This window comes from Sturnira hondurensis, unplaced genomic scaffold (assembly GCF_014824575.4).
Source record: "Sturnira hondurensis isolate 20B ecotype Veracruz unplaced genomic scaffold, ASM1482457v3 Scaffold0021143, whole genome shotgun sequence".
Taxonomy (NCBI): domain Eukaryota; kingdom Metazoa; phylum Chordata; class Mammalia; order Chiroptera; family Phyllostomidae; genus Sturnira; species Sturnira hondurensis.
In genome coordinates, this window is record NW_028093774.1 from 16,569,957 (window position 1) to 16,596,470 (window position 26,514).

At 38.3% G+C, this 26,514-nt stretch overlaps 1 protein-coding gene across 1 annotated transcript in view; it reads right to left on the minus strand.

Annotated features, from left to right (window-relative positions):
* Positions 1–26,514, minus strand: part of NRXN3 (neurexin 3) — a 1,509,805-nt gene that overhangs the window by 31,076 nt on the left and 1,452,215 nt on the right. The window contains exon 23 of the mRNA XM_037031267.1: positions 16,888–16,966. Within this exon, the coding sequence (XP_036887162.1) occupies positions 16,888–16,966 (79 nt within the window). The remainder of the gene's footprint in view (positions 1–16,887; positions 16,967–26,514) is intronic.

The following is a 26,514-nucleotide window of genomic DNA, read 5'->3' on the forward strand; positions in this document are numbered from 1 at the left end:
TGCTTGCTGCTGCTATGTGACCACCTGGTGTGTCTATGGACCATTTGTCGGTTGATTAACAGGACTGACCTCAGAGAACTGGTGGGTGCTCAGCTATGCAGTCTTATATCCTCCTCAGCATCCTCACCACCACCACCATCATCACCATCACCATCATCTCTGAATTCCTCCAGCAGCTTTTCTCAAAGGGCCTTACTTTATGGGTTTAATCTAAACTTATGGGAAGGGCAAGAGTCACTAACTTTTTTTTTCAAATCACTGGTCTGGCTGAGTTTCTATATCTAAATATTCAGAAGATTTCTCTTGTTAGCCTCCTATAGTCTTATACATTGAAAAATATACCTATGCTTTCTTTCTAATTACAAATGCAATATACTCTCAATATAGAAATTCTGGAGTGTAAATAAAATAAAAATCATGCACTGGTCACCACTTAGAGATGATCACTGTGAAGTCTGTTAATAATAATATAATTCTGACACCTCATTCAGGACACCAAATTTCTGATTTTCCAATGCACACTCAGTAAACTTGGCATAGCTTTTTATTAAAATAAATTCAGTATAATATTTTCAAGATTTAGATAATTCATTTCATGAAGCAAGAAGTTACTTGTATAGATTACGCAAGAGACAGAAAATGTGGGAGGAGAAGAGAACTGTCAATATAAATTTTGTCATTGCCTTGAGTATACATCACATCCTTTCCTTTGGCTGGGACTAAGCATTTTGACCTTCTCATTCACAAGACTGAATTGTGTTATTCAAATGTAGGCAAATTCAGCCCTTCAAAATAGCTTTTTCTACTTTTCTATAGGCTTTACCTGAGATGAAATTCTAGTCTTGAATTTGAGTTCTTAGAAGTGTGCATTTTTGTTTAGTTTATTTACATTTGAAAACTGATTTTGACCTTCTAATAATATTTATTCTATACTTTAAAAAGTCTTTTATTTCTATTTTCTGCCTTTAATCTATGTTTTTGTAATGATATTTCAAATGCTATCTTAATACTTAATGTCTAAGTCACTTATACTTAGAATAAGAACACTTAAGAATAAGTCACTTATACTTAGAATAAGAACTTCTCGAGGCCTCAGTGAAACAAATGGCTTGGTTTTAATATCACTTTGTTCATAATAAAATTTTACACTTAGATCTGTAGTCTTCAAAATCTACTAAACCTGTATGGTTGCATCATAGATTACATTTAAGTCTGTTACTTTTATTTATTTATTTATTTTCACATATCAGCCAATAGTCAAAGAAAAATCTATGGGGAAGGGCTAACATATGTTTGCCAACTTTTATTTTTTGAAATAAAGATGCTACAAACAGTAACAAAATACTGCTTTTTGTAAAAGACATTGATTTTGACCATTATAAAAAACAACAAACTATATAATCTCAGAACAAAGGGCAGTCTGTAAGTTTAACTTTGCTTCCACAAATTTCTCTAGCTCATCCTTCCTTATCTCATTTCACCGTGGGTCAGTCAGCTGATGCATAGCTTGACACTGGTTTTGCCCTTGCCCTTGGTAAACACAGCTCTAGGTTGCCTAGTATTCTGTTCTCAGGGTAGAGGGTGATGTCACTGAGAATTCATCACTAGACCATACACTGGTTGTGTCTGTACCACAAGTCAGTTGCAGTCCCCGCTAATCACTTTACCATATGTCCCTAACCTCTTAGCTGGTTTCCCTGAGTAACGTATAGAATAGAGTGGTAAATGTGACCCCTCAACGGGTCAATGATACATTCTTTTGTGAGGTAAATAATGACCAGTAGAAAAAAGGATGCCAAATTTTTCACGCATTCTCTTTTGGATACTATCTCAACTTAGGATAAAAACCTTTGGGCTTAAAAACAAAAACAACCACCACAAAAAAAACCCCTTGATATATGGTATGAATAAAATGGTATAAATGGATTTAGGACATTTGGAATTTAATTTCAACTGTAACATAAACTAGTCCTGTGACCTTGAGCAAATCAATTGACCTCGGAGGCTTTAGTTTTGTCACCTAAAACTAAATCATTACCATGGACCTTGAAGTTCTGCAAGCTTATAGTCTTACAGCTATGCAAATTTTAAGGTTAAAGTAAAGGAGAAAAAGATTTTTTAAAGGGCTTTAACTTTATGGAAGTTTGGGAGAAGAAGTGCTATGTTTAATTTGATGTTTAGTGTCAGCAAATGATATCTTAACCAGAAATCTTACAGAGAGCACAATTTTCAAACTTCAAGGCGTTAGATCAAAAGGAATTTTAAACAATAGAATTGATAGAACTGAAAACACCATGTCTTATTGTTGTAACTTGTTTGACTTTCCGAGGGCCTACTTTTATATAATGTTTAAAAAGATATTTAATTTGAATGTTGTTCAGTGAGGGCATGTTCTCCCCAGTGTGCCAGAGTCCTCCCTATTCCCAATAGTGAAACACGGTCTGTTTCATCCGTTCACATCACTCAGCCAGCCCCTGGGACAGTTTTCCCCTCAGCTGCAGAGGAAAAGCCAGTAAGGACTAAGTGTAAATAAATAAAGAAATGGACAAGCAAACGAAAAGAAACAAATAAACAAGCCGAATAACCAGATAGGAAAATACCCGGCTGTTATAAGCACAAGAGAAGCATAAATTCTGACTTGACTTTGTTACGCCCCTATTCAGTCTGATGCTAAATTTACCCTGGTTTGATTCTTCTTTCCTATAATCCCTCTAATCTCCGAGGTTTAGTAAAACACTCAATCCGAATTACGTTGTTTCAAAAGATGGCCCCCTGCAAATCCTGTCCCCAAAGTCCCTCCTCTTGGCTCAGACTTCCTTGTACCTCTCCTACTTTTTTTTCCCCCCGTCTTTTGAGCCATAGTTCAGAGCCCTACAGTTCTAGGCACAACACCCCATCAGGGCGCCTTGCTAATGGAGAAAGTTCAAAAGGTTATTACTTAGCATCCTGGCTCCCGCAAGTTCAGCTGACACTCCTTCTGGCATTGGGATACATTAGGATCTGGCTTCACAATTTACTTGCTAGTCATGTATAAGCATTTTGTCGTTTTCCACATTTTTCTAATGTTAAAGAAGTGAAAGGGACTAAGCTTTCATTTATAAAATAACAAATGCCACGTTCGCAGTCATACTAGACATGGCTTTGACCCTGCATAGTCATAGCCTGCTCTGGTCTAATCTGCCGCCGGGGGGTAGAACACATTATTCCCCCCAGGTCATAGGCAGCTCCTTCTTCTGCCCCACAGATGATCCTTGACCTCCGCCACTCAGAGGGCNGTTCTAGGTACAACACCCCACCAGGGCGCCTCGCTAATGGAGAAAGTTCAAAAGGTTATTACTTAGCATCCTGGCTCCCGCAAGTTCAGCTGACACTCCTTCTGGCATTCGGATACATTAGGATCTGGCTTTACAATTTACTTGCTAGTCATGTATAAGCATTTTGTCGTTTTCCACATTTTTCTAATGTTAAAGAAGTGAAAGGGACTAAGCTTTCATTTATAAAATAACAAATGCCACGTTCGCAGTCATACTAGACATGGCTTTGACCCTGCATAGTCATAGCCTGCTCTGGTCTAATCTGCCGCCGGGGGGTAGAACACATTATTCCCCCCAGGTCATAGGCAGCTCCTTCTTCTGCCCCACAGATGATCCTTGACCTCCGCCACTCAGAGGGCTGAGATAGACATAAATGTGCTCACCCACCCAGGACGGAGTCCCGTATATTGTGCCCCTTCCATTCTGTCCTTCCCATTCAGTGACTGTGTCACCAAGAACGTTTTTGTCCCTTTTCCCACAAAGCTTATAAAGCTACGAATCAAAAAGTACAGGCAAAGAAGAGGTTCTCAGCAGGTTGCAAATATCTTATCTCAGTCATTTAGACATTTGTCAGCTCAGCGACCCACAGCCAAGGCTTGGGGGAGAGTTACTGGGATGTAACACAGTATGTGGGCTAGAGTTCAGGGATGCTACTGCCAAAAAGCTCTGGAAGCCAAGAGTAGGCAGCCTGTGCCCCAGCTGAGGCAGGGAGTGAAAAGGATGGTTTGCAAAAGGGGCAAACATCAAGCTCTTACAAAAACTGCAGCGACAGCTGGGTGGAGTAGATCCTGGTTTTGTATGTATTTTTTAATTACCATATTTTATCCGTGAGGTAATAGCATATTTAAAGTAATCGTGAGAAGGGAGCTTTTCATGCCCTGTCCTGTCCTATGGGGTCTCATGTGCTTCGTGGAGAAAATAAAAGTTTATTAAGATTGACTATCAAATGAACAAAAAGGATTCATCTATCTAAATTTAAAAAAAACCCTGCAAATTTCTAACCTGTCAGATTTCTGTAGATCGGGGCTCGGCAAACTAGGGGTGGGGGTCAGATCTAGCCAGATGACTGCTTTACAAAGAACGTTTTATCGAAACAGCCACAATCACTCGCCGATGCATTGCCTGGGGCTGGCTGCCTCTGTGTTGTAACAGGGAGTATGAGACTCTCAAAGGCTAACATATTTGGCTCTCTGGCCCTTTTCAAAAAAACAAAAGACAGTTTGCCGACCTTTGCTCTGTGTGATTGATTGAACAAATTCAAACATTTGGCAATATACTATTGCTAGCTTTCATGATCTTTGAATAAAAAGGGTGTCTCTGCGCTTTAAGGCTGAGGTGGAAGCAGAACTGGACAGCAGGAGTTCTCAGCACTGTTCAATGTACAGACTTCTCAGTCTAGGATCAGACTCTGGACTGGTCGGGACTAACATGATTTATACTGAGACCCCTCCGACTCTTGGGCCACTTGTACTTTCCTTGGAAGGATTCTAATGAAAGCACACACAGCTGTATAAAGATGCTCTGTTTAACTGTGAATGTTAGTCCTTAATAACTTCTTTTAAGGTTCTTTCCTGGCATAGAAAATTCAAGCACCCCAAAAGCTTTTATTTTGTTTGTTTGTTTTGAAGTTTTGTTTCTATCATGAGATATATAAAGCAAGGAAGTAAGAGGAATAAAAGAGAAGATAAATGCATGAGTATGAAATGTCAAGAGCACACGGATATCAGAAAGGGGCTAAGAAATTCATCCTGTCAGGGACATGTTCACTTACTTTGTTGCTTGCTATTAGCTGTAACATCTGAAACACTGTGTTCCAGGGAACATAATTATTTCTGAAACAGAGGAAACAGAGCATCTTACCAGTACCCTCCCTAGGAACCTGTTAGAATCCTAACATCAGTTAGAGGTAGCTGTCGGTCGATCGTATTTTCTAAAAGAGGAATCCTAGTGAGTAATGAGCCAATAGCCCCCAGTGTACACCTTCCTACCTAGGTGATGTCAAGAGAGTCTGACTTCACATGAGAGATGGTATTTATCCTAAATATCAAACCATTCCACCTCCCAGGAAACAAGGGTGAGGCGTAGCCACCACTGCCATTGGGATCAATGGAAACGGAACAATTTTACAACCCCTATCAGCCAAGGTTTTAGAAGCCTTTGAGCTGCACAATAATACATTTATTTAACAAGTATATCCCAACCACTTAATATACTCAGTACACAAACATTCTTTGGTTGTTGTCAAGGAGGCACATGGCTATTGTGCATATATTGGTTAGCGGAGAGTAAGCTACCAACCTAAGAGACAGTAAAACACAATGACCACAGCTCAGGAGTCAGTTGGCCTGGGTTCATATCCAGTTTCTTCTCCTTCCTGCCATGTGACTTTGGACAATGTGTTTAGCTCCTTTGCACCTCAGTTTACTCATCTTTGAAATGAAGATGATAATAACAGCCCTGGCTGCTGTGGCTTAGTTGGTTGGAGTGTTTTCCTGTAAACCAAAAGGTCGTGGGTTTGATTCCTGGTCCGGGCACATGACTAGGTTGTGGGTCCCATCTCTGATTGGGGCACACGTGAGAGGCAAACAATGGATGTTTCTCTCTTACATTGATGTTTCTCTCCTTCTCTCTTTCCCTCTTTTTAAAATCAGCAGGCATGCCCTTAGGTAAAGATTTAAAAAAAGATAATAATAGCCTCTCACAGGATTGCTATGTGGATTAAAGAAGCTAAGAATGTCAAGTACTTAGGACTATGCTTGAGTATAGTAAGTGCTCAATGAATATTTTCTCAATAAAGGAAAACAAGATGTAGCAACAGCAGACCTATAGGTGAAGGCCCTAGAAATCACTTCAGGAAACTTTATTCAGTGTTATGTATGCTGCCATTGAAGGTTGGCCACAGGGGCAACTAAATCCGACATCAAGTCAAAATAAAAGATTGCTCTATCAGAAACTCAACCAGAGAACCTATCATGTCAAATTAGGAGGACTTATAAGATGCAATGCATTCTCTTCAGTCCCGGATCTCTCAAAGTCTTTCACACAGCAATGATTAACTATCTAACAGTAAAACAAATCTTTTTCAAAAGCTGCAGTTTATTTCCTGCAGTACAATGGTTCTCATGCTGTGTTAAGCACTCATAAACCAGCTTACTCTATGAGAAAATGTGGAAGTAAAGTACATTGATATATTTCACTGTGCAGTTCATTCACTAACATACATCAACTACTGTAACAAAATAAAGTTCATTATAGTTTAAAAGTTACAAAACATAAGGACTGAGTCATGGAATCATGCTGGATATTGTAATTAGGTACTAAGAAGAGCATCTATTACAGTGCATCAAAGGTCAAAATACAAAATGTGCAAACCCAAGAAATACCCTGTGCCTTGTCAGGGTTACTAAAGGAGTATTTGCAACTCTGTTTTGAGGAAACAAAATTAGTCAAAGCTCCGCAAATGAGCACATAATACTTGTGCAATTTAGTGCTTTAATATATGTTTAAGCTTGATCCTCTGTGTACAATGCAATAGAAATAAAATGTATCCATTTGACTTCTATGTCACACTATGAAATCTTGGAAAAGAAAGTTATTTGAGTTCCAATTTTCTCAGTTGTAAGATGGCTAATATAGTTCCCCCCACCCCATAACAACTTAAAATGAGACTTAAATAAATACTACATTTGAAAACACCCAGCATGACGCTTGAGCCAATTCTCCTCTAGAGCCAGGTCATGACAATTGATTGCTACATATTTAGGAATTTTTTAAAGTTGGTTGCTAAACACAGTCAGTATACAAAACTAAAATAGATGAAATTACACTCCAGTGAAGTATATTAAAAACAAAGGTAAAAAGTTAAAATTTATTATTTTCTAATTATTTTACTGCATTTTACGTTACATATGCTCTTGAGGTTATTGATGTCTATTGCATCTGTGTGGTGAAAATACTATAGAATCCGGTGCTCCTGAGTGTTACTTCCCGATTCTGAATTTAGTGTTCTCATATTTGTGGCTTGCGATCAACCCCAGTGGGAATGTTTTACACTATAGAAATTGGCAAACACAACAAATTTGGTCTGTGCGTATATCTGTGTGTGCTGTTCTTAATATTTATCAGCAATCTGCTTTTCCTGGCTCATCAGGAATAACCCTCCCTCCTGCCTTGTTATCACCTTCTCTCTCCTCCTACAACCGTCTCTCTTCCTCCTTCCCTCTCTCCCTGCCTTCCTTCATTAGAAAGTTCTTCTTAGACCATGGAGCCCATTAATTTCCTCTTTGCTCTTTCAAAGTGTTGGCTCTCTAATGCTTCCATGAATTAAAAAAATAAAATAAAATATATATCATTAGACTCAGAAAGATCAAAAGACAATCTTACCTCAAAATATGTATGAGGTAGAACCAGTGAGTTAAAAAGTTCTTTTTGTGCCTTCAGACGATTTGCCAAACACATTCATAATTTAGGTTAAAATACATAAACATTATTGAATTTTTAAATTAAATCATTCAGATTTTCACAAATCTCTTACCAATTCAGGAATAGCTTCCGCCCTTACATAGCAGAAATGGTGATGCTCCCTCACTAGCATTTTCTGATAAAAATTTCTGTTGATCTGTTCCTAAAGAAAGGTTTAACTAGAAGATTGATAATCTATGAAAAAAATAAAAACTCTTTGAGCGTTAGCTCTTACATGAAATCCCTTTAGCAGTAAGCCCATTTAATCACACCAGAGAAATCCACAAGGGTCTCTTATTGTTGATTGGGTGGTTGTCGGGGTACTGTCATTAACAGTTTCCCACGATAGGTTTTGCCTCTTTAGCTAGGTAAAAAAAAAGGACAACTTATGACTTCCAGATGCCAACCACAGTTATCAGCCTTAAAATTCGACTGAAAATTTGCTTTGCTTCTTTGTGAAGTTCCCTGGGGGGAAGGTTAAAAGTAGAAACAACAGGGGAGTGAGAAATAAAGGAAGAGGATTTGAAATCACGTGTTACAAACAGAGAACAGAATCACAGGACGGTATCACAACGGCGGACTTCAAGACAAGATGTCAAGACAGATGTGCCGGACAAGAAACACATGCTTGGCTGCTGGGCCAAAGAAAGCAAACACAAGGACGAAACCATACAAGGATGCTGCGGGAGCGGTTCTTGGGCTGTCGTGACTCGATGCAGATAATAATAAAAGTAAGAACCCATGGCATTATAACTACAAAGAAAGTTACCCCCCAAACTCATACACTGGACTTGCTGGGTTAGCCTGGATGTACCCCCTGGATGAAACACAAGATGGCGCCATTACAGCCCATGCACTGGTGATGGAGACCATGGTTAGTTGATTAGCTACAAAACTGATACAGCATGCCACACAATGATCCTGGGCTTGTCCAGAAATAAAAGATACAACAAATACTCTGTATCTGCAATAAAATTCTTTTTATGCCATCTGAAATTTGTGGGGAGGGATGGATTTCCTTGTTTGGTTTGCATGTTTCTCTCTCTCTCTCTTTTATTCCCCTGACTCATTTTGTCCTCTTGATTGTCACAAAGGGGAGAAGGAAAGACAAGTGGCCTGTGCAGATATGGGGACAAATAAAAAGGGAAAAGGAAGGAAATTAAAAGGAAAAATATACATTGGAGGAAGAAGAGGAAAACACAGTGTTTCATTCTTGTGTACACAACTTTCTTAGATCTTGTTGGGGATTGTGTTTTTTTTTAAGCATAAATACTAGAGGGATAAGCTGCAGGGGGAAAATTCAAGAGTAGGATGGCAAGAAAAGATTTTGTTGCCTTGATTTGCATATCTATATATCTCACAGTATTTAAACAATAATGAGTATAACTACTCATAAAAGTATAGCAATGAGTTAAAAATAGCCATAAGGACCAAAATACTAAATATGAATCAAAATAAAATAAAGTAAATTGAACCACCAAAAATTCATGCGGCACAAGATGAGGTGAAATAACAAAAATGTTCTTCAGATATATACAGGGCATATATCTATTTATATATATATACATAGGAATGTACATATATGGATAGATATATATGTGTAATTTTTTCTCTCTACCCCTCTCAAGGATACCTGGATTATGAAACCATCATTGTAATTATGATAAAGGAGGAAAAACTAAAGGAAAATAAGCATGCTTTATTCACCAAGTTAAAACTGTGTCATGCAGGTTTAAGTTGGCTGATGTGAGAATGATGGAGTGAATTTCTGTGTAAAACACATGACTGATGGCAGGGGCTGTTGTTAATCTCTGTTTACATTAGTCTAATCTCATTTATACTGTGTCTACATATATGTGGAATGATAGGCATTATGTATGTAGTAGACACATATATAATTATATGCATATATATATACACACAGTACATATACTGGGGCTTATGGGAGAAAAAATACAGAACATAAAGAATAAAAGAAAACCCATTAAGCCTCCCTTTTAAAACCCAATCCCTCTTTATGTATTAAATTTTTGCAGGGGTGGGGGTACTTGCTTAATGGTTTCATTAAGCTCACTTCTTATCAACTACTTGCACTGGCGTTTGAAATCAGGAAGTTCTCATGAGTTTGGCTTGAAATTCGACAGGCCCATGCTCAGCCTATTATCTAAGAAGCCCTGGCCCTAGACCATGCTGTATACATGGAATTCAAAGAAAACTTTATGACTGAACTGTATTAATTCTTCAATTGTAATCGACAGGAAATTCTGTGTCCCTCACCAAAGACATGGAAAACTGGCCTTTGGGGTTACCTGGTTCTGTCACTGGTTGGCATCATTATCTGTGATTTGTCTTGCCTGTCGATGGTCTGTGAATGGGGTATGTTATTTGTGGAATGAAAGACCTCTTTATAAATTTCTGATACTGTTCTAGGCATTTCTATTGACTATCCCCAGTTTCTTCCTTTCCTATCCATTCTTTCCTTTTACTCTCCTTCCTTTTCTGTCTTCCCTAGTAGTAAATGAACTCATTGTAGTCACTACAAAGGTTTTATAAATAAATAATGTATTAAACTTTCAAATGAAAGTATTTATACATACACATTAATATTATTGATTCCTCTTCCTTCCCAACATACCGGAAAAACTTGGGTAATGGAGATGAAAATATTTTTTTAACTTTTATTAGATTTTTTATGTTTGTTACGGAATCCACGATCATAATCAATCCACGAGGCACATGTTTTACGTGCACCGTGCCTGAGCCATGAATTGCCTAATTGCCTAACAGCCAATTAGGAGACTTTCCTGTAGTTATATTTCTGCTGTTACTCTAGTTTTCAAAGCATTTTATCATTAAGGACTTAAAGGGCACATATTGTTCTAATAGCTTAAAAATTGCCTAGGGCTGGGATAGAGTTGGATTATCCAGCGCTGACACAGTTTATCGCTTATTGGGTTAAGGAAGACAGAAACTATAACATTAAATTTAGCATGTTAAGCACCCATGAACATATTCTATTAATTTATAGCTCAGCAAACAATGTTAAAGAATTGGTAGGATTTAGCCTAGGCTTACGATATGAGGCACTGTTTGCTTTTGTATATGTTAGAAATATATTATAACTCAAATGTAAACATGATGAATGTCTACAGCCAATAGGGATGAATTACACTGATGAATTTTACATTTATTTGCATTACACTTTCCAAAGCTAAATAATTGCTCATATTACTTCTGTTCTCCTTTTACCTGAAGTGTTTTTAAGTTGGCCTGAGCTCTCCATGGTAAAGTCCTGGACACTGTGAGTCTCAGACATGTCTCTGGCATTTATGCAGCGTTTACTACTTGGCTAATAGCCACTTGACTAGTTACCTTTAAACAAGATTCTATTTACCAATCATGAGTTTCCACCTGGAAAAAAATCTTTCTAAAATAAAAAAATACCTTTTTTGTAATAAAAATATACGAGTTGCTAACTCTTCAAGCTTGCCGGAGACACTGATGAAAACATATAAATGTGTTTTGGTAAACGCATAAGATCACAAACGTCGGACTTAAAGCCAACAATTTCCTTTCTTTCACCCGTGGATTCTGGAGAACAAGGCTCTATTTTTTTTATCTGCCATTAGAAAAGTATTAACATCTTCACGTTGCAGGTGCATTTCCCACAGTGTTTCGGCATATTAAAACGAATTATTTGGCGAGCTTTTAAGCAATTCAATGCCAGATTTTCATATCATAAACACTTTACTGAGGTATCTCAAACTGGTAAAAATTAAGAATTCACTTCCACCTGGGGAACACAAATATGGGGATGCTATTGGTATTTCAGCACATTTAAATTTCACCCGCATCGGGTAGATACCATGGTGCAACTAATAATAACATCAAATACAAATGTGAGGACTATAGATTTGAGGAGTAAAAATACGTCCAAGACACACTCGGGCAATACTAATTACTTTGTGATCTCAGATTATCACCATTGCTTTAAACATCCTACTCAGTCCAACCATTACAAACGTTGTTTAGCACAGTCTTATTGATTAGTGGGTGCGTTTCATCTTTGCTTCCTTTTACCGGCTGCCCTCTGGTGGAAGTGCAGCTCCTTGATGTTGGATCAAAGAACATTTAACAAACGTGAAAGCAAAAATCCTGGCTAATTGACCACCAGAAAAATACATCCCTGGGTAATGGCTAGATAAATCAATATAGTTGTTAATTATTGCCATTCCCATTTCTCAGGTGTAGAAGGTGTTTCTCTTTATCTTTTTTACTCTGCTCTGTGACCCCTGCCCTTGGACTTCTGGAACTTGAGACTATAAATATATAAAATTCAGAGAGCGGATCATTTCTAATTATAAAAAAAAAAGCTAAGCTAACATTACATTTGTTTTGATGTTATTTCCTAAAATGGAGACACTGTGGATAGGAAAAGTGAGGAGGGAGAGAGTAGAAATGGAAAGTTGATTTCATCAATTTCTCTATATTTCGGAGTGTTTTTAGATCACAAAGGTGAACTTGGTGAAGATTTTAATTGTCATTTGGCTTCTATAGTCTCATGAAAAAAATCTTATTTTCCAGTATTATTTGAATCCTCTCAAGCTCATCTGTAGTTTTCTTATTGTTGAATCCAAAGATATAGGAAGTGTGGTAAAGTAGGAGCTTACTGCACATTCAATATCAATAGAGTATAGTTGAAAAAGAAAAGGTTTATATGCAAAGTCACAAATCTGAAACATTAAGTAGACACTGAGTTCCTTTGTGGGAAACATAATCAGCTCTTATAAATTATGAAAGTTAAAATCCTCACCCTCAATTTCAGGTAGTTAAGTCCTAATTCAAATATTCTAAATTTTCATTTGAGGCAGATGGTTCATTATGATTTTATACTTTAAAGGTTCGATTCTGGGTTCTTAAAGCAATGTTCAGAAATTGTGATCTTAGAAATTGTGATCTTATGATCTGTTACTCATAAAATGCTCTAGTTCCCAGAAAGAGAAGGGGTAGGGAAAGTAGAGAATTCTTTTGGTTGGAGAAATGTGAATTTATTAGGGTGATATTCACTTATGTAAAATTATAGATTTTAAATAATTTAATGGGTTTTATTTAGCTTTTTAAAAGTGGACAAAGGCAGAAGTATGAAAAATCTCCAATTTCAATGTAAAATGATGAGGCCCTTTGTGAGTTATGCAAATTCAGTCAATAAATACTCATTGAGCTTTCGCTTTGTGTCTTTTTGTCATGGCGTAGGGTAGGCGGTGCTCCTTGTTTTTAAGATCTCATTTACATATATTTTAGAGAAAATACACAAAGAAAATTTGAGATCTCCTGGACTTACAAGGTTTCCAGACCATCATCAACCAGACTCCTAAAAATGTTACGTTGTCTCTGAACACGGTAAGACTAAGTTACACAAACCATGTCCTGGGTTCCAAGGTGGGATTTTGGTGTGAGATGCAATGGCTTACCTCTGACTCCAACTCAGCAGCTTTAAAGTCGATTTTGATTTAAAGAAAATTAAACAAGAAAACTAAGTTTTTAAAAAATGTGCTGCCCACATGAAAAGTTGTTGAATTAGCATATACCGAACTGCCCAAATTTATGAAAAGCAAGAGCTTCTAGTGGACTTCAGTTAATCAGAAAAGAACTTCTAGAAATTAAATGACTCATAACTGAGATAGCTAGAAAATCAAAAACTTGCTCATATAGTGAGAGAAGATAAGAGAAAATGTTAAGGAAAGCAGAAAAAGGCGTAGGTAATTAATCAAATTTAGTGTATTGACATTGAACATTAGCCCTGGAAAAGATTAGCATTTTAGAAACTGAGGTAATAAATTAGGGTGCTCAAAATCAGAATTTTAATCTCAATATTCACATAGAATCTCAAAATCAAAAATTTATGTCAAAGTGATGTAATTGTCACCCTTACTTGTTACTGCATGGGCAATGGAGGGCTTCTCTCTAGGCAGCACAGAAATAACTGTTCAATTGTTTCTGATTTTTAATCTGGGTGTTTTGGAAAGTGAAGACTGTAGAGTTATTTCCCATTTAATAAAAAAAAAAGGGCTTGATAGGTCTGTGCCAGGTAACCTCCATCGGGTGTTAATCTGGTCCCAAGGGCAAAACTTCTGCATCAACAGGAATACCCATCTCCTTCCTCTATTAAATATGTCCCTGACATATTTCCCTGTGTAGCTTAATTTCTTACCAGGAATACTTTATGGAGTAAATATTAGAAAGAAGGAATGCTCATCCGTCAAATGCAATGAGTTAAATAATTCCAGGCAGGGGATACCAACATCAGTGTCTTTGAGCTGTATGTTATCTGCTTCAGGGTAGGCACTGGTTTATGTATATACCTCTCCCCTACTTCCTTGCTAAATGGAGCAGATTGTTTAAAAACTGCTTTAATCCCCCCTCACCCCTGCCCCATGTAATTGTGTTACTAAAGAAAATACTGGCATTGAATTTCTGTCTTCTGCCTTTGAATCAGCTGAAACACTTATGCAACCACTAAAAACCAAATGCCATTCAAGTTTGGACCTGTTCATGTTCAATACCAAATGCCAATATACATATATATTGCCATTCAGATCTCCCATTGGGGCATTTAGATCCCGCAACCCAGAAGATCTAAAACTTATGAGCGTGGAAAACCCTTCTGCGTTATTAAGGAGGTTGCTGTGGAGATGATTATGTGGGAGGAGGAGGTATAGGGAAAGATGATGGTAATATTTTAAAATAGTCAATCCTTAATTATTACAAGAAGACTAAAATCTGAAGATTTGATGAAACATTTTTGTGTAGGTATATGGATACAGATATCATTGCTATGAAAGCAATACAAACTAGAGAAAGAATGAACAGGGAATCCAAATTAAAGTCTGGGGATCTTGCCATATTCACATCTAAAACCTCAATACCTAGCACATGCTTAACACACACAAAAATTATTTGTTGGGTAGGTAATTTAGATAGTAAAACTCCTTATTCTAATTTTTCTGACAGTTCAGTTATGACAATTATTAGAATAGAAAGGACTCAACCCTAGAGATACACTGTATGCTGTCTGTTATTATATTGGTATAAATATAATAGAATGCCTGCGTGCTAAGAAATATTTATTGAATGAATTACTGGATGAATTCATGAACTAAAAACTTGGTGTCAAAGTTCCGGTATAGACTGGATGCATCTGCCTTCTTTTATTTTATTATTTTATTTTAGTATAGTTGATATGCATCATTATCTTAGTTTTATTAGTTTCAGGTAGGCAATACAGTGTTTTGACATTTTTATGCCTTACAGTGTGATCACCCTACTAATTCAAGTAAACACCTCTCACCCTGCAGACTTACTGCGATATTACTGACGATCATATTTTGCCATGTAGAATGTGTACCCACACTTTTGTGCATATTATACATGGCATTCTTATAACCATATTCTGCCTATGGTATGTAATCATTATACACATGTATAATGAACATCCTTATTTTTCTCTCAAAATTTTTGGCTGAAAGGTGCTCATTATACACGGCAACATACATTATATTCACCTTGACCTTTTTCAGTGATTCCCCCTGCTCCCCCCCCTCTGGCAACCATCCCCTTGGTCTCTGTTTCTGTAAGTCTGTTTTTGTTTTTGTTTGGTTGGTTGGTTGGTTTGCTTTTATATTCCACCTAGAAGTGAAACTTTGTGGTGTATTTCTTTCTCTGTCTAACTTCACTTACAATAATACTGTCTTCAGTTAAAGCCACACTTAATAATTTGAGCTAATGACATAATAATTTGAAACAATCTGACTAACTAGGTCACAGCTACTTCCTTTCCACATAACAGGATTTCCAAAGGAAGAGGTCACACTCGGAAGTGAAACGGCCCTCACAGTACTGTGTCCCCAAGGAACACTACGGATGGGAACCCACAGAACTTCCTGGATCCAAAGCCACTTGCAAGACACCAGCAGTCAGGTTTCCACAAAAGTTGAAAAATTGTAAGTCACTTTGGGGTACCACCTAGAAAATTTTTACTTTTGCTATAGTGTTTCTTCATGAAGCTTAACATTTTCTAAAATTATCAAAATAAAATGTTGAATGGCTAGCCTTTTTTTTTAAAGGAAAGGAAAAAATAAAGCAATCCAAAGAATCGATTAGAAAATTCTATGTGTTTTTCTTAACTTTTGCAGAAAAAAGATACCAACCCAACTCCAGCTTTAATTCTCTGAAACATACACAGAAATTCAATGATATCTGTTCTCTATTATATATGTATATATAAATATTCAACGTATAGCAAGTCTCCAAACAGACAACTTGGGAAAGTTGCTAGGAAACAGCCAGGGATTGCAGTTGCCTGCTGGACATTACATCACACATAGCTCACTGTAAAGAAAGACCATAAATCATCAAAATGTCTCTGGGTGCAAATGGGGACACACCGAAGCTGCCAACTGCCAAAGCCCTGCGAGCTTCAGCCCAGTGCGTACACTGAAGCATCCCAGCGGTTGACATGGCTCAGTACTAATTTTGTGTTTGCTCTGCGGCTGCAGAAATTATCTAAGCACCCAATTAACAAAATTAGTATACATATCACACCATGTTAACTGCTGTTGAAATCCCATGGAAAACGCTTTTGTTGCTGCTTGGGTTTTGGTTTTGTTCTGTTTGCCATGTGGACTCGGAGCAATTCCTGAAGTTGAAATGATCCTTGCGATGCCACTTGGGGTTCATGTTTCGGTGCCATTCCAAAACAGGCCTCTTCAGGCTCCCACCCCGCCCTGTCAGCTTCAGAGCCACCGCTGCTGGCTACTAAGCATTTACTGTTCCAGTGGTCGACCTGAGTGTTTGATTGCTCCAAGTTTGGTCACATACCATGGATTTTTTCTTTAACTTTTAAGGAAATGACTTCCTGTTTCCTTCCATGGGATTTGATGCTTTAGAATATATTTTGATATTTATATATGTATGCTTATACATATATAGATATAGAAAATACACACATTAACACACTATAATATATATAAAACACGTATATTCACATATATGTATGTATTGTTTTTTGCAAATGAACAAATAAAGCAAGCAAAACAAGACTGACCTAACCTACCTGTACTCGGTTCACATTCAACAAAGTCTTCATCATCGCTTGAACACTCAGCAGATGATACAAGGTCATCTGATGTTGGCTGTGGGGGAAGAGGGAGGAGAGAGAGAGATAAGGACACCAAAGAACAAAAGCGTAAATGGCTTATCATTGTGTCCTGCCTCCATCATTACTACTGTTTCTCTTCTCTAAAGAGGGTATGCTGTAGAAGGCAGAATTTTTAACTCCTGTGTAGCTGTGAATGGCTCTGGGTCCAGACAATCGGTGTGGGTCTTAGGTGAAGCTGAGAGACCCAAAGTAGTTCTCAGGGACGCATACCTCTGTCATGCCCGACCCTGTGCAGCCCGACCCTCCTCTGACTTTAATTTCAATTTTGGGACTCGGAAGGGCAGGAAAAGGGCTATTGCAAATGGTAGGCAATACAAGATTGCAAGCTGGCCCAGAAATGCACTGCAGCTTTGAGAGGCTTCCAAATGCATGTGGTGTGCAGTCTCAAGTGTATGATTTGGTGGTTGTGAATCTATAGGCGGGCATAATTAATGAACGTTGTGGAATGCAGTCTGCTCAGGAAATGCATAATGGCTTCTCTCGCTAGCAGTGATTTCTTTATGTAATTGCTGCAATTAGCTGAATTAGTAATGTGGGCCAGCAGAGAGACACCACACAACAGTCTCTGAACACAGGTAAGACTATTTCTGGAGAGCAGAAAAACATTTGTCGCAACAGTAGTGATTCAACTTGAGACATTTTTTTTCCTATTGAATCCTACAGAAACCCCGCAGTGCCAGAGAATCTGATGCCAGAAATATAGGGGCTGTGGGTATGGGCAGTGAGAAGAGCTCTTGAGAGACAACAGCTGAGGAGACTGCATTGTGTACCTGGTACACAGTCCATGCATAAGAAATACTGTTGAATTAATTAACTAATCTATAGGTCTTATGCAAAAAACAAACTTATGTCCTACTATGTACCTAAGGGCATTCAATATATAGAGTATATGCTGGCTTGCTAATCTCATTATTCATAATGCATTGGAGTCTGAATCTATATTAAAGAGGAAAAGAAATTACAAGCGAGATGCTGTGCTGAACAGGTATACACACTTATTAGTTATAGTTATTGTTAGTTAATTCAACATAATCACATAACAGTCCTCTGGGACAAGGATAATTACTATACTTTTAAGGTGAACTAAAGTTCAGAGAAGTTAAGTAAGTTGCTGAGGAACACACAGCCAGTGAGAAACATAGTGGGGGTTTGAACAGATACATCTTCGTCTAAGTCTGCACTTGTGGCCCACATAGGCTTCTCTCTACCTTTCCTTACATGATATTGTGGACTGAATTGTGTCTCCTTAATTTCCTATGTGGACATTGTAATTCCCATACCTCAGAGTGGGACTGAGAAAGGGTCTTTAAAGGGGTATTGAAGTTACAATGAATTCATTTGGGTAAATTTAATCCAAATAAGACTGATGCCCTTATCCAAAGTGAGATTAGGACACAGACACACCAAAAGGGATGACGATGTTTTAATAGCACAGGGAGAAGACAGCCATTTACAAGCCAAGGAGAGAGGCCTCAAAATAAAATAACTCAGCTGACACCTTGACTTTGCATTTCTAGATTCCAGAACTATGAGAAAATAAATTTCTGTTGTATAAGCCACCCAGTCTGTGGCACTTTGTTATGGCAGCCCAAGAAAACGAATACACATGACAACCCATCTGCTTAGTATTTCCAGACAGCATCCTTTTGAAATAGACATGATAGGCATAGAATGACTGGACGGAGCAACGAACAGTAGAGACACCATATTAGGCAACTGATTTCACTTAGAACTGACAGTGGCAGAGAGGTGCCTTAAACCACGTTATTGATCTTTATTCCACATCTGACAGGCAGATACTTCAACACCTGTTCTTCCTTAAAGTTAATGGAAAAAGAATGTTCAAACATACATTTTTTTCAATTAGACACTAATGAAGTGCACACTTCGTTTCCAGCAACGGAGGCTGGCAGCTGTGCTCTGGAGCCCCATTTTCACTGTGAGCAAAATGGTGAGCGTACTGCCCTGGGGGCTGCTGCCGTGATGGGGCCCCACGCAGGTGCATCCCTGGTTAACTGGGCAAGGGAGGTGGCGAGGGAAATGAATGTTGACTCATGCAGAAGGCAACTGTAAGAGGCAAACACCATTTCTGAAAGGGCCACAGTCACTGTTAGGTCACTGGGAAACAGTTAAGGATTGTTTGGGTGGAGGGAGTGGATCTTAGAGATCACAAGCATTCATGACCTACTGACAGCCCACAGTACTTAATGAATATATAGTATATCTGTGGTATTAAAATTTAATGGGATAAGGGCAATTGGAAGAAAATGTCTAAAAATACTCCTGAATGGGTAGTAATGAAAAAGTGGTTGAGAACACACTTGTAAAGTATAATCAATTAGAAAATTATTGGTGACTCAATGATAAGGGCCTGGCAAAAATGGCCCATACGCTGCTTAACTAGCTTTGGTCCCTAGAAAAGCATCAAACCTGGTGACTTAATGAAAACCTAGTGAGCTCATCTGAAGAACAGAAGGCCAGGCAATAAAAAGGCCATTGAGCAAATGTATAAAAACTACGCACAATAGCAATAGAAACTCCAAAACACATTAACATAATATTAGTAGAATATTCCACTTAATTTTAAGAAAGCTATTTTCATGTTTGTTGGTTGAATAAATGATATAACTTTTTTCAAGAAAAGTGCTAGACTCTGAGGTTGAAAGGGTATTTACTGTTTTCTTCTTCCTCCACTTTCTAACACTACACAAGTTTGCTCCCCGTGGTTTGTGCATCGCTACATCCTCCTTCCTCAGTGCCACCTCAACTTCTGTCCCCAGAGTGCTCCTACCCCCGCTGCAGACCCCAGGCTCATGCTCGTCCATGTCCTCACCCCCTTTCTCTCCAGTTCGCTGTCCCCAGGCCCAGATCCTAGAGATTTGTTTTCTGTACAATCTTTCTTGCATGGATAAATGCAAAGTTCCTCCCAGGAAACAGAAGCACGTTTCCCAGGAGCTCTGATAAATGGTGGCTAGGCTTGAAGGTTAAAGGAGAGGCAGACTAGCCGAGTGTGGTAAGAGCAAGCTTGACTCTTTTTACTACACTCTCAGTTGGTAACCTGGGGGAGCAAGTTACCTCTCCTTTCCAAGTCTCAGTTTTTTCATCTGTAAATTGAAATGCACAGAGAGTCTCCTCACTGGTTGGGTATTGCTTTACATGTGATGTTAACAGTGAAGCTGTGTTCCTGGCATATGGTACGTGCTCAATAGATACTAGCTAAAACTAACACAACCAATTAATCAATCAATAACATCCATACATCTGCCACGAGGGGTGATAAAAACAAATATACTCATGAAGATTCTAAGAGAGCTGGGAAAATCATTGAAATGCAATGTGTTTCCAATGGCTCTGAGTCCAGACCTTCTGGGCGGGTCACATGTGAATTCATCCTCTTCTTTTCTGTCCCTCAAACCTCATCATCACTATTTACAGCCACAGCCCATGAAACCCCCAAAGCAACGACAAACATCTCCAACCCTCCTTGCTCAACACTGAACCAGTGTTTGTATATCTGGAGAACCTGGCTCTCAGCACTGCTGTGCGCATCCCAGCACACTGCATGGTCTCAGAAAAACTTGCTCTGTCAGAGGCAGCTGGTTTTGATTTGCAGAGGACTCAGGATTAAGAACACTATGTTTAATGACTTGTTTATTCATTTATTTTTGCAATCTTTGTCCCTGCCATGTAAAAAAAAAACAAAACAAAAAGAAAACCTCAACAACTATAAGCCAAGGGTTTTTAAAACGATTTTATTTATTTATTTTTAGAAAGAAGGGAAGGAGAAAGAGAGGGAGAGAAACATCGATCTGTGAGAAAAACAATTGGTTGTCTCTTGCACGACCCCACGTTGGGACCAGCAACCCAGGCAAGTGGCCTGACCAGGAATCAAAGCAGTGATCTTTTAGTTCTCACGCCAGCACTCAGTCCTCTAAGACACACCAGCCAGGCCAAGCCAAGGTTTTTTGGATATGCACTTAGGATCATATCCAAAAGTAATGACAATATGATTCAAAGTTAACTTCAGAACACCCAAGGCTTTATGAGTGCCTTTTAGTATTTTTATTTGTGTCCTTCCTCAACTACAAGTAAATAAACACAGGGTCTGACTCTCAACCTTGGAAGAAAAGGCACACTTCTTTTACTACTGGTTTCCATGGCTGGTATAGGACTGCAGATACACGCAGGCTGAGGATACAATTATTGTAAGTAGAACAGAACTACAGATTTTTTGTCTTTAAACAGCATGTAGCAACCCTAGGCTGTGTGCGTGTGTTTTCCTAAAATACAACCATTTTTCATAATTACTCATAGCTCCTTAGAGAAAAAGAGTAGTCAGTACTTTTAAGTAGTCAGATATTTGAACTATCTAGAAACATGCCTACGAATCACATTTAACACTTATTAAACACTTTCTATATTCAGGCTTTGTGCTAAGAAGTTAAGGCATAAACTCTTTTAGTAGTCATAACAACTACAGGTGTAGACATTTTTCAGTGACATCTGCTGTTTTTAATGCCCCCCCCCCACCCATTCTCCGTCAAGTTGCGGCATTGCTTTAGGAAATTCTTCTAATTGTTTTTTTTTTAAATTTTTATTTATGTATTTTTTATTCAATTCTTTTTTAAAGTTTATTTAATTATTTTTCAAGTACGAAACTCTTCTAATTGTGTAGTCATGTCAAGGATGTTCATCAGGGTACCTTCCATGTCATCCTCTCCACATTCCCCCTCATAATGATTGTCCAGAGCTCTCACAACTCCCAATGGCTAGGCTGAAAGTGTTTGCCTATTATGGTTCCCGCGTGTCACAAACCAACTTAATAAGTCATTCAAGGAGGAATAAAAGATCTACGACTACTCCAAACCAAATAATTTGATCTAGTGGCTGGGCTACTCCATCCACTGTCAGTGATACATGACTATATTACAATGGTGTTTTGCTCATCCATTCATTCCTTTATTACTTTAATAAATATTTGTCAAACACCTATGTGTCAAGCACTGTAACAGGGATGAGGGATAAAGTGATAGATAAAACACGGTTCCTCTGCTCTGGGAATTCACAGTCCCTGAAGAGGCAGCCAAGTAAACAGGCAAATCTGACATAGTAAACTGACTGCTATGACAAGCATACACACAAGTTGCTGAGGGAGCAAACAGCAGGGGAACAGAGATAGCTCCTGGGCAAAGGGGAAGTGGAAAATGAGCGCTCAGGGACATGCAGCAGAGTAGCTGGGAAGCTGAGAGCTATGGGTGGGAGAAGAGCATTCTAGGTGACAACAGTCTTGCAAAGGTATGAAAAAGCAGAGTGTATTTGCACGTCTATGAGTAGTTCGGGCTGACTGGAGTGCAGGGAGGTATGATGAGAATGACAGTATGGCAGTCACTTGATTTACTGTGTTACTCATGAAAATTTGGATAATAATCATGAATTTAATATCTTGCTATCAGACTTTTTTCCTCCTTCCATTCCCTACATCTCATCATATTATCTGTCACATTTCCTTGGGAAGCTAATATGTGTGGTTTTGAAATGTAGCGCATGGATCTGATCACACCCATTTTTCCACGGTGCTGATTAAAGACCTTACTTTGTCTTCTCAAGAGGAGGAAAATATTCTCCTGTCCCTATATATTAGCAAAGTCCTATATTAAAAGTAATAATTCACACTATCCTGTCTTAAAATATGAATTTCATATTTTTAATTCACATGTTGAAATTACTTGGTTCTGAATTAGGGATCATAAAACTAAAGATAGGTATTCTAATAACTTTCAATAAAATATCACTCTGGCAGGATCCCTCTTTATTCCTTTCCTGAAAGAATTTTTATTGCATTTATATTCTTTTTCCCCCTACCAGTGTTTATTAATATTACCTTAGAATAAACTGAGCCAGAAGAGAGCTCAAAATCCTGTCCGCCCAAGTAAATTTATAGGTAAATTTATCTTCCAATTCCCTCAGTCTCACAAACCTGGCTTCTCATTTCCCTCCAATGAGTTATTGTTTCTATAATCACCTGCTTCTAATTATTTACTCCGAAGGGCTCGACCCCATTTCGGCACAGGAATCGTTCCACAACGTTCTTCATTGCTATATATCACTTGGCGGTGAGAAAAATGCCTGCACCGCGATCAGAAGAGCTTGAGATGGTTTCGGCAGGTCCCCTCTCTACTGCCCAGGTGTCCACTTGTGGCTTTCATTTCCATCCTTTAGCCCTTTATCTTCTACTGAGAATAGGCCAATCATGTTGGGGAACTCATTTTTCTCCATCCAGCTCCTTGGAAGCATGGCGATTTGACCGAGATTAAGTGCAAGATAAAATAAGTTCTGCCGCTGAACAGCTTTATGAAATTATAAATAACACACTCAAGAATGATGATCGCCTTTCTTCCAGTGAAAAAGGAAAGGGGAAAGGCCCATAAATATTCCGAAGTCCCACAGAAAAAAAGCCATATATCTCTGCAGCTGCTTCGTGCTAAAAAGAATTAAATTCCTTCAAATGCTGGGTGTTTTCCTTTCCCCTACTCCATACTTGCATTTGGAGATGGAATCGGCATTTTAAGCAGCTCATGTGAGAAAGAGTCTCAAGCAGCTTCATTGTGCGTTTTCATTTTTGTGCCAAGGATTGGGGCCCTTTATTATTGCCATTCTCTATTCAAATAAAGGATGTCTGAGATGCTTTTAATTAAATAAGGGCCCATTGACTCTAGGTAAATCTATGAATTTTAATGAGTGTTTAGAAATTTGACCATCTCAATTTAAATTTACCTATTAAAATTTTCATTATTAAGTTCTTGCCATTAAATGAGTCCATCTTTGATCGATGCTAATAGATAACTCCTCCCTTCAACACACACACACAAAACTGTATAATTTTTGGACTGTACCAAAGACAGAAAAACCTAGAACTTGGACAAGCTTGTTAGAAGAAATCATCTTAAAACCCCCGCCCCCTACAACCAACACCGTCATTTCATGCAACTCAAACCCAATGCAGAAACAACCTTAAAGTGTAGTTAAGATTTTGTGTGATTGCCTGTTCCTCATTGTATTCTGAGCATCCCCTTATAGTCATCTTCAGAAGCAGCCTCTGACACTATTATGTGAAAAGGACACAATCAACTCATACTCAAGTGTAAAAGGGTGTATCAAGCGACAGGTTCTGAATGATGGAGACAAAGTAATAGTCTGGTTAAGAGGCTTTCTGAGCTCTCCTTCCTACCTCTATCTAAGAATCTCTAATGGAACAACCCATTGTGAATTTTAAAACCATCTTTGGGGTTCATGTCATTGCATTTTTTAAAGATATTATTTTCTTCTTAGTTCTCTCTACTCACTCCTGGAGATAATCACTTGCCAAGTAAGGTCTGACTGCATATGTATTTTAGTTGGCTCGTATTTCCATGGAATGAAAAGGCTTCAAAGAGAAACACCCTGGGCTAAAGATACTGCATTCAACATGATCAAAATTGGTTAACTGGAATAGAGCTCTGCAAGAAAAAATGAATATAAAAAACAAACAAAATTACATTGTTCTGTCCATAGGATTTTATTTATGCATGCATTTTTACTCATTCAATCGGTCTTCTGTTAATTGCCTAGGATGTGCCAATCATTGTCCTGATGGTTAGACAGATCCAGTCCTTGTCCTCAGGGAGTTTACAGAATACTGAGTTTTGAGCCAGGCCAAACCAGAAACAGCTGACTAGCTGCTAATCATGAGCTGCAAAAATGTAAAGCAAGGTTCATAAGTAGTACCCACTCTAACAAAAATTGACTATTTATCCACTGTCATTAAAGACAGCAGTTTATATAGGAACCCAAGCATATAGCTTCCCATTAAACTCTGCCCACCTTTATTAGCCTCTGCATTCTTCCTTTTCATTTCCACAGTGCATATACTAGAGCAAGAGAAAGAATGACGTGGTTTATTGAAGATAATAAGTTTTGCTGATGAATTAACCTGTAAGGAAATCCCTTTGCAGACTCAAGATTTAATTAGCAGTAGAAAAATCGAGTTTAGCTTAGCCTGATTTTGTGCCAAGGATTGGGGCCCTTTATTTTTGGTCTCTGGGGTCTTCCAGGATTATATAAATAAATAGGGTTTGGCATCTTTTTATTTTCTTTGCTGTTTTAAGATTTTTCTTCCACCTGGTCAAAAAAGGAAGGGTGGATCAAGAGAGAGGGGAGGGAGGAGGGAGAAGAAAGGAGGTAGAAGGGGATTAATCTATCTGTTGTTCAAGGCAGCCTGACAGAGGGAAGAAGAGTATTGAACCACAGAAGATTAACCAAACTTCAATGTACCTTCCCCAAAGCAGGAGGAATGTAATGCTACGTGGTGTTCCACTGATAAGCAAATCCCTCTAAATCCTTTCAATTTATTTCTTGGCCTGGAGAAATTACATATTATTTAGGAGGCAGGGGAAAATAAATAAATAAATAAATAAATCGCCCACCAAACCCCTCATCATCTCCAGGAATCTAGATCCAGTGCCTATTGATCGCATACACATAAAGGTCTGGCTCTCTTGGCTGCTTTTCTTGTGGGTGCTGTTTTTCTTCTCTGGGATGGCTAATCAGAAAGCTTGGCTCTGTTTCCTCTGTAAACTCCTTTGGTGCTCACCACCAAGCCTGTTTTGAGTGTTGAGAGTCTGACCCTTATAAAGGAATGCCAACAATTTAGCTGAAGCTCCAAAGACCATATTTTCTTGATTTTCTTTTCTTTCTTTCCTTTCTTTCTTTCTTTCTTTCTTCCCTTCCTTCCCTCCTTCCTTCCTTCCTTCCTTCCTTCCTTCCTTCCTTCCTTCCTTCCTTCCTTCCTTCCTTCCTTCCTTTCTTTCTTTCTTTCTCTCTCTCTCTCTCTCTCTTTCTTTCTTTCTTACCTCTCTTTCATTTGACTTGGTATTTCTTAAGTGACTTCTTTATTCCAATATTATTATTAAACCCACACTTAGGTTTTAAAGGGTAAGTGGCCGAGACCAAATATTAATGTGACCCACAAATAGTGGTGAATGAATGTATCAGTTAATGGATATTAAAAATTCTAAACAAAAGTCTTCATTATGGAGAGAACCAATGTGTGTGTGTGTGTGTGTGTGTGTGTGTGTATTTTGGCCAGAAATGTTCATATGATTCACTTCTCCATGTTCTTTCCTGTCCTATAGTTCAGGGAGAAGAGTTGGGTTTTTTAAAAAAAAGAACAGGAAAAACAAAATCTTATTTCTTCGTGAGATGGTCTTTCTCTTCACTCTCAATTTTGTAGTATAACCTCACCATCTAACACAGGAGAAACAGCCCTTTCTGGCAGGTTAGAAGACTTAATAAGACCCACATGTTAGAGAAAAACAAAAGGAGTTGCTGGATAAAGCCAGTCTTGGATATTGGTCGGCAACTCTGAAAGCAGACGTAAGGTCACTCATTCAGTCCAGAGCAAATAGCATCATTTCTCAATCTTTGGTCTTACGATGAATTAAGGAATGCCAGATGAGCAGGAGAGAAAGGAGTGGAAGAACAGCA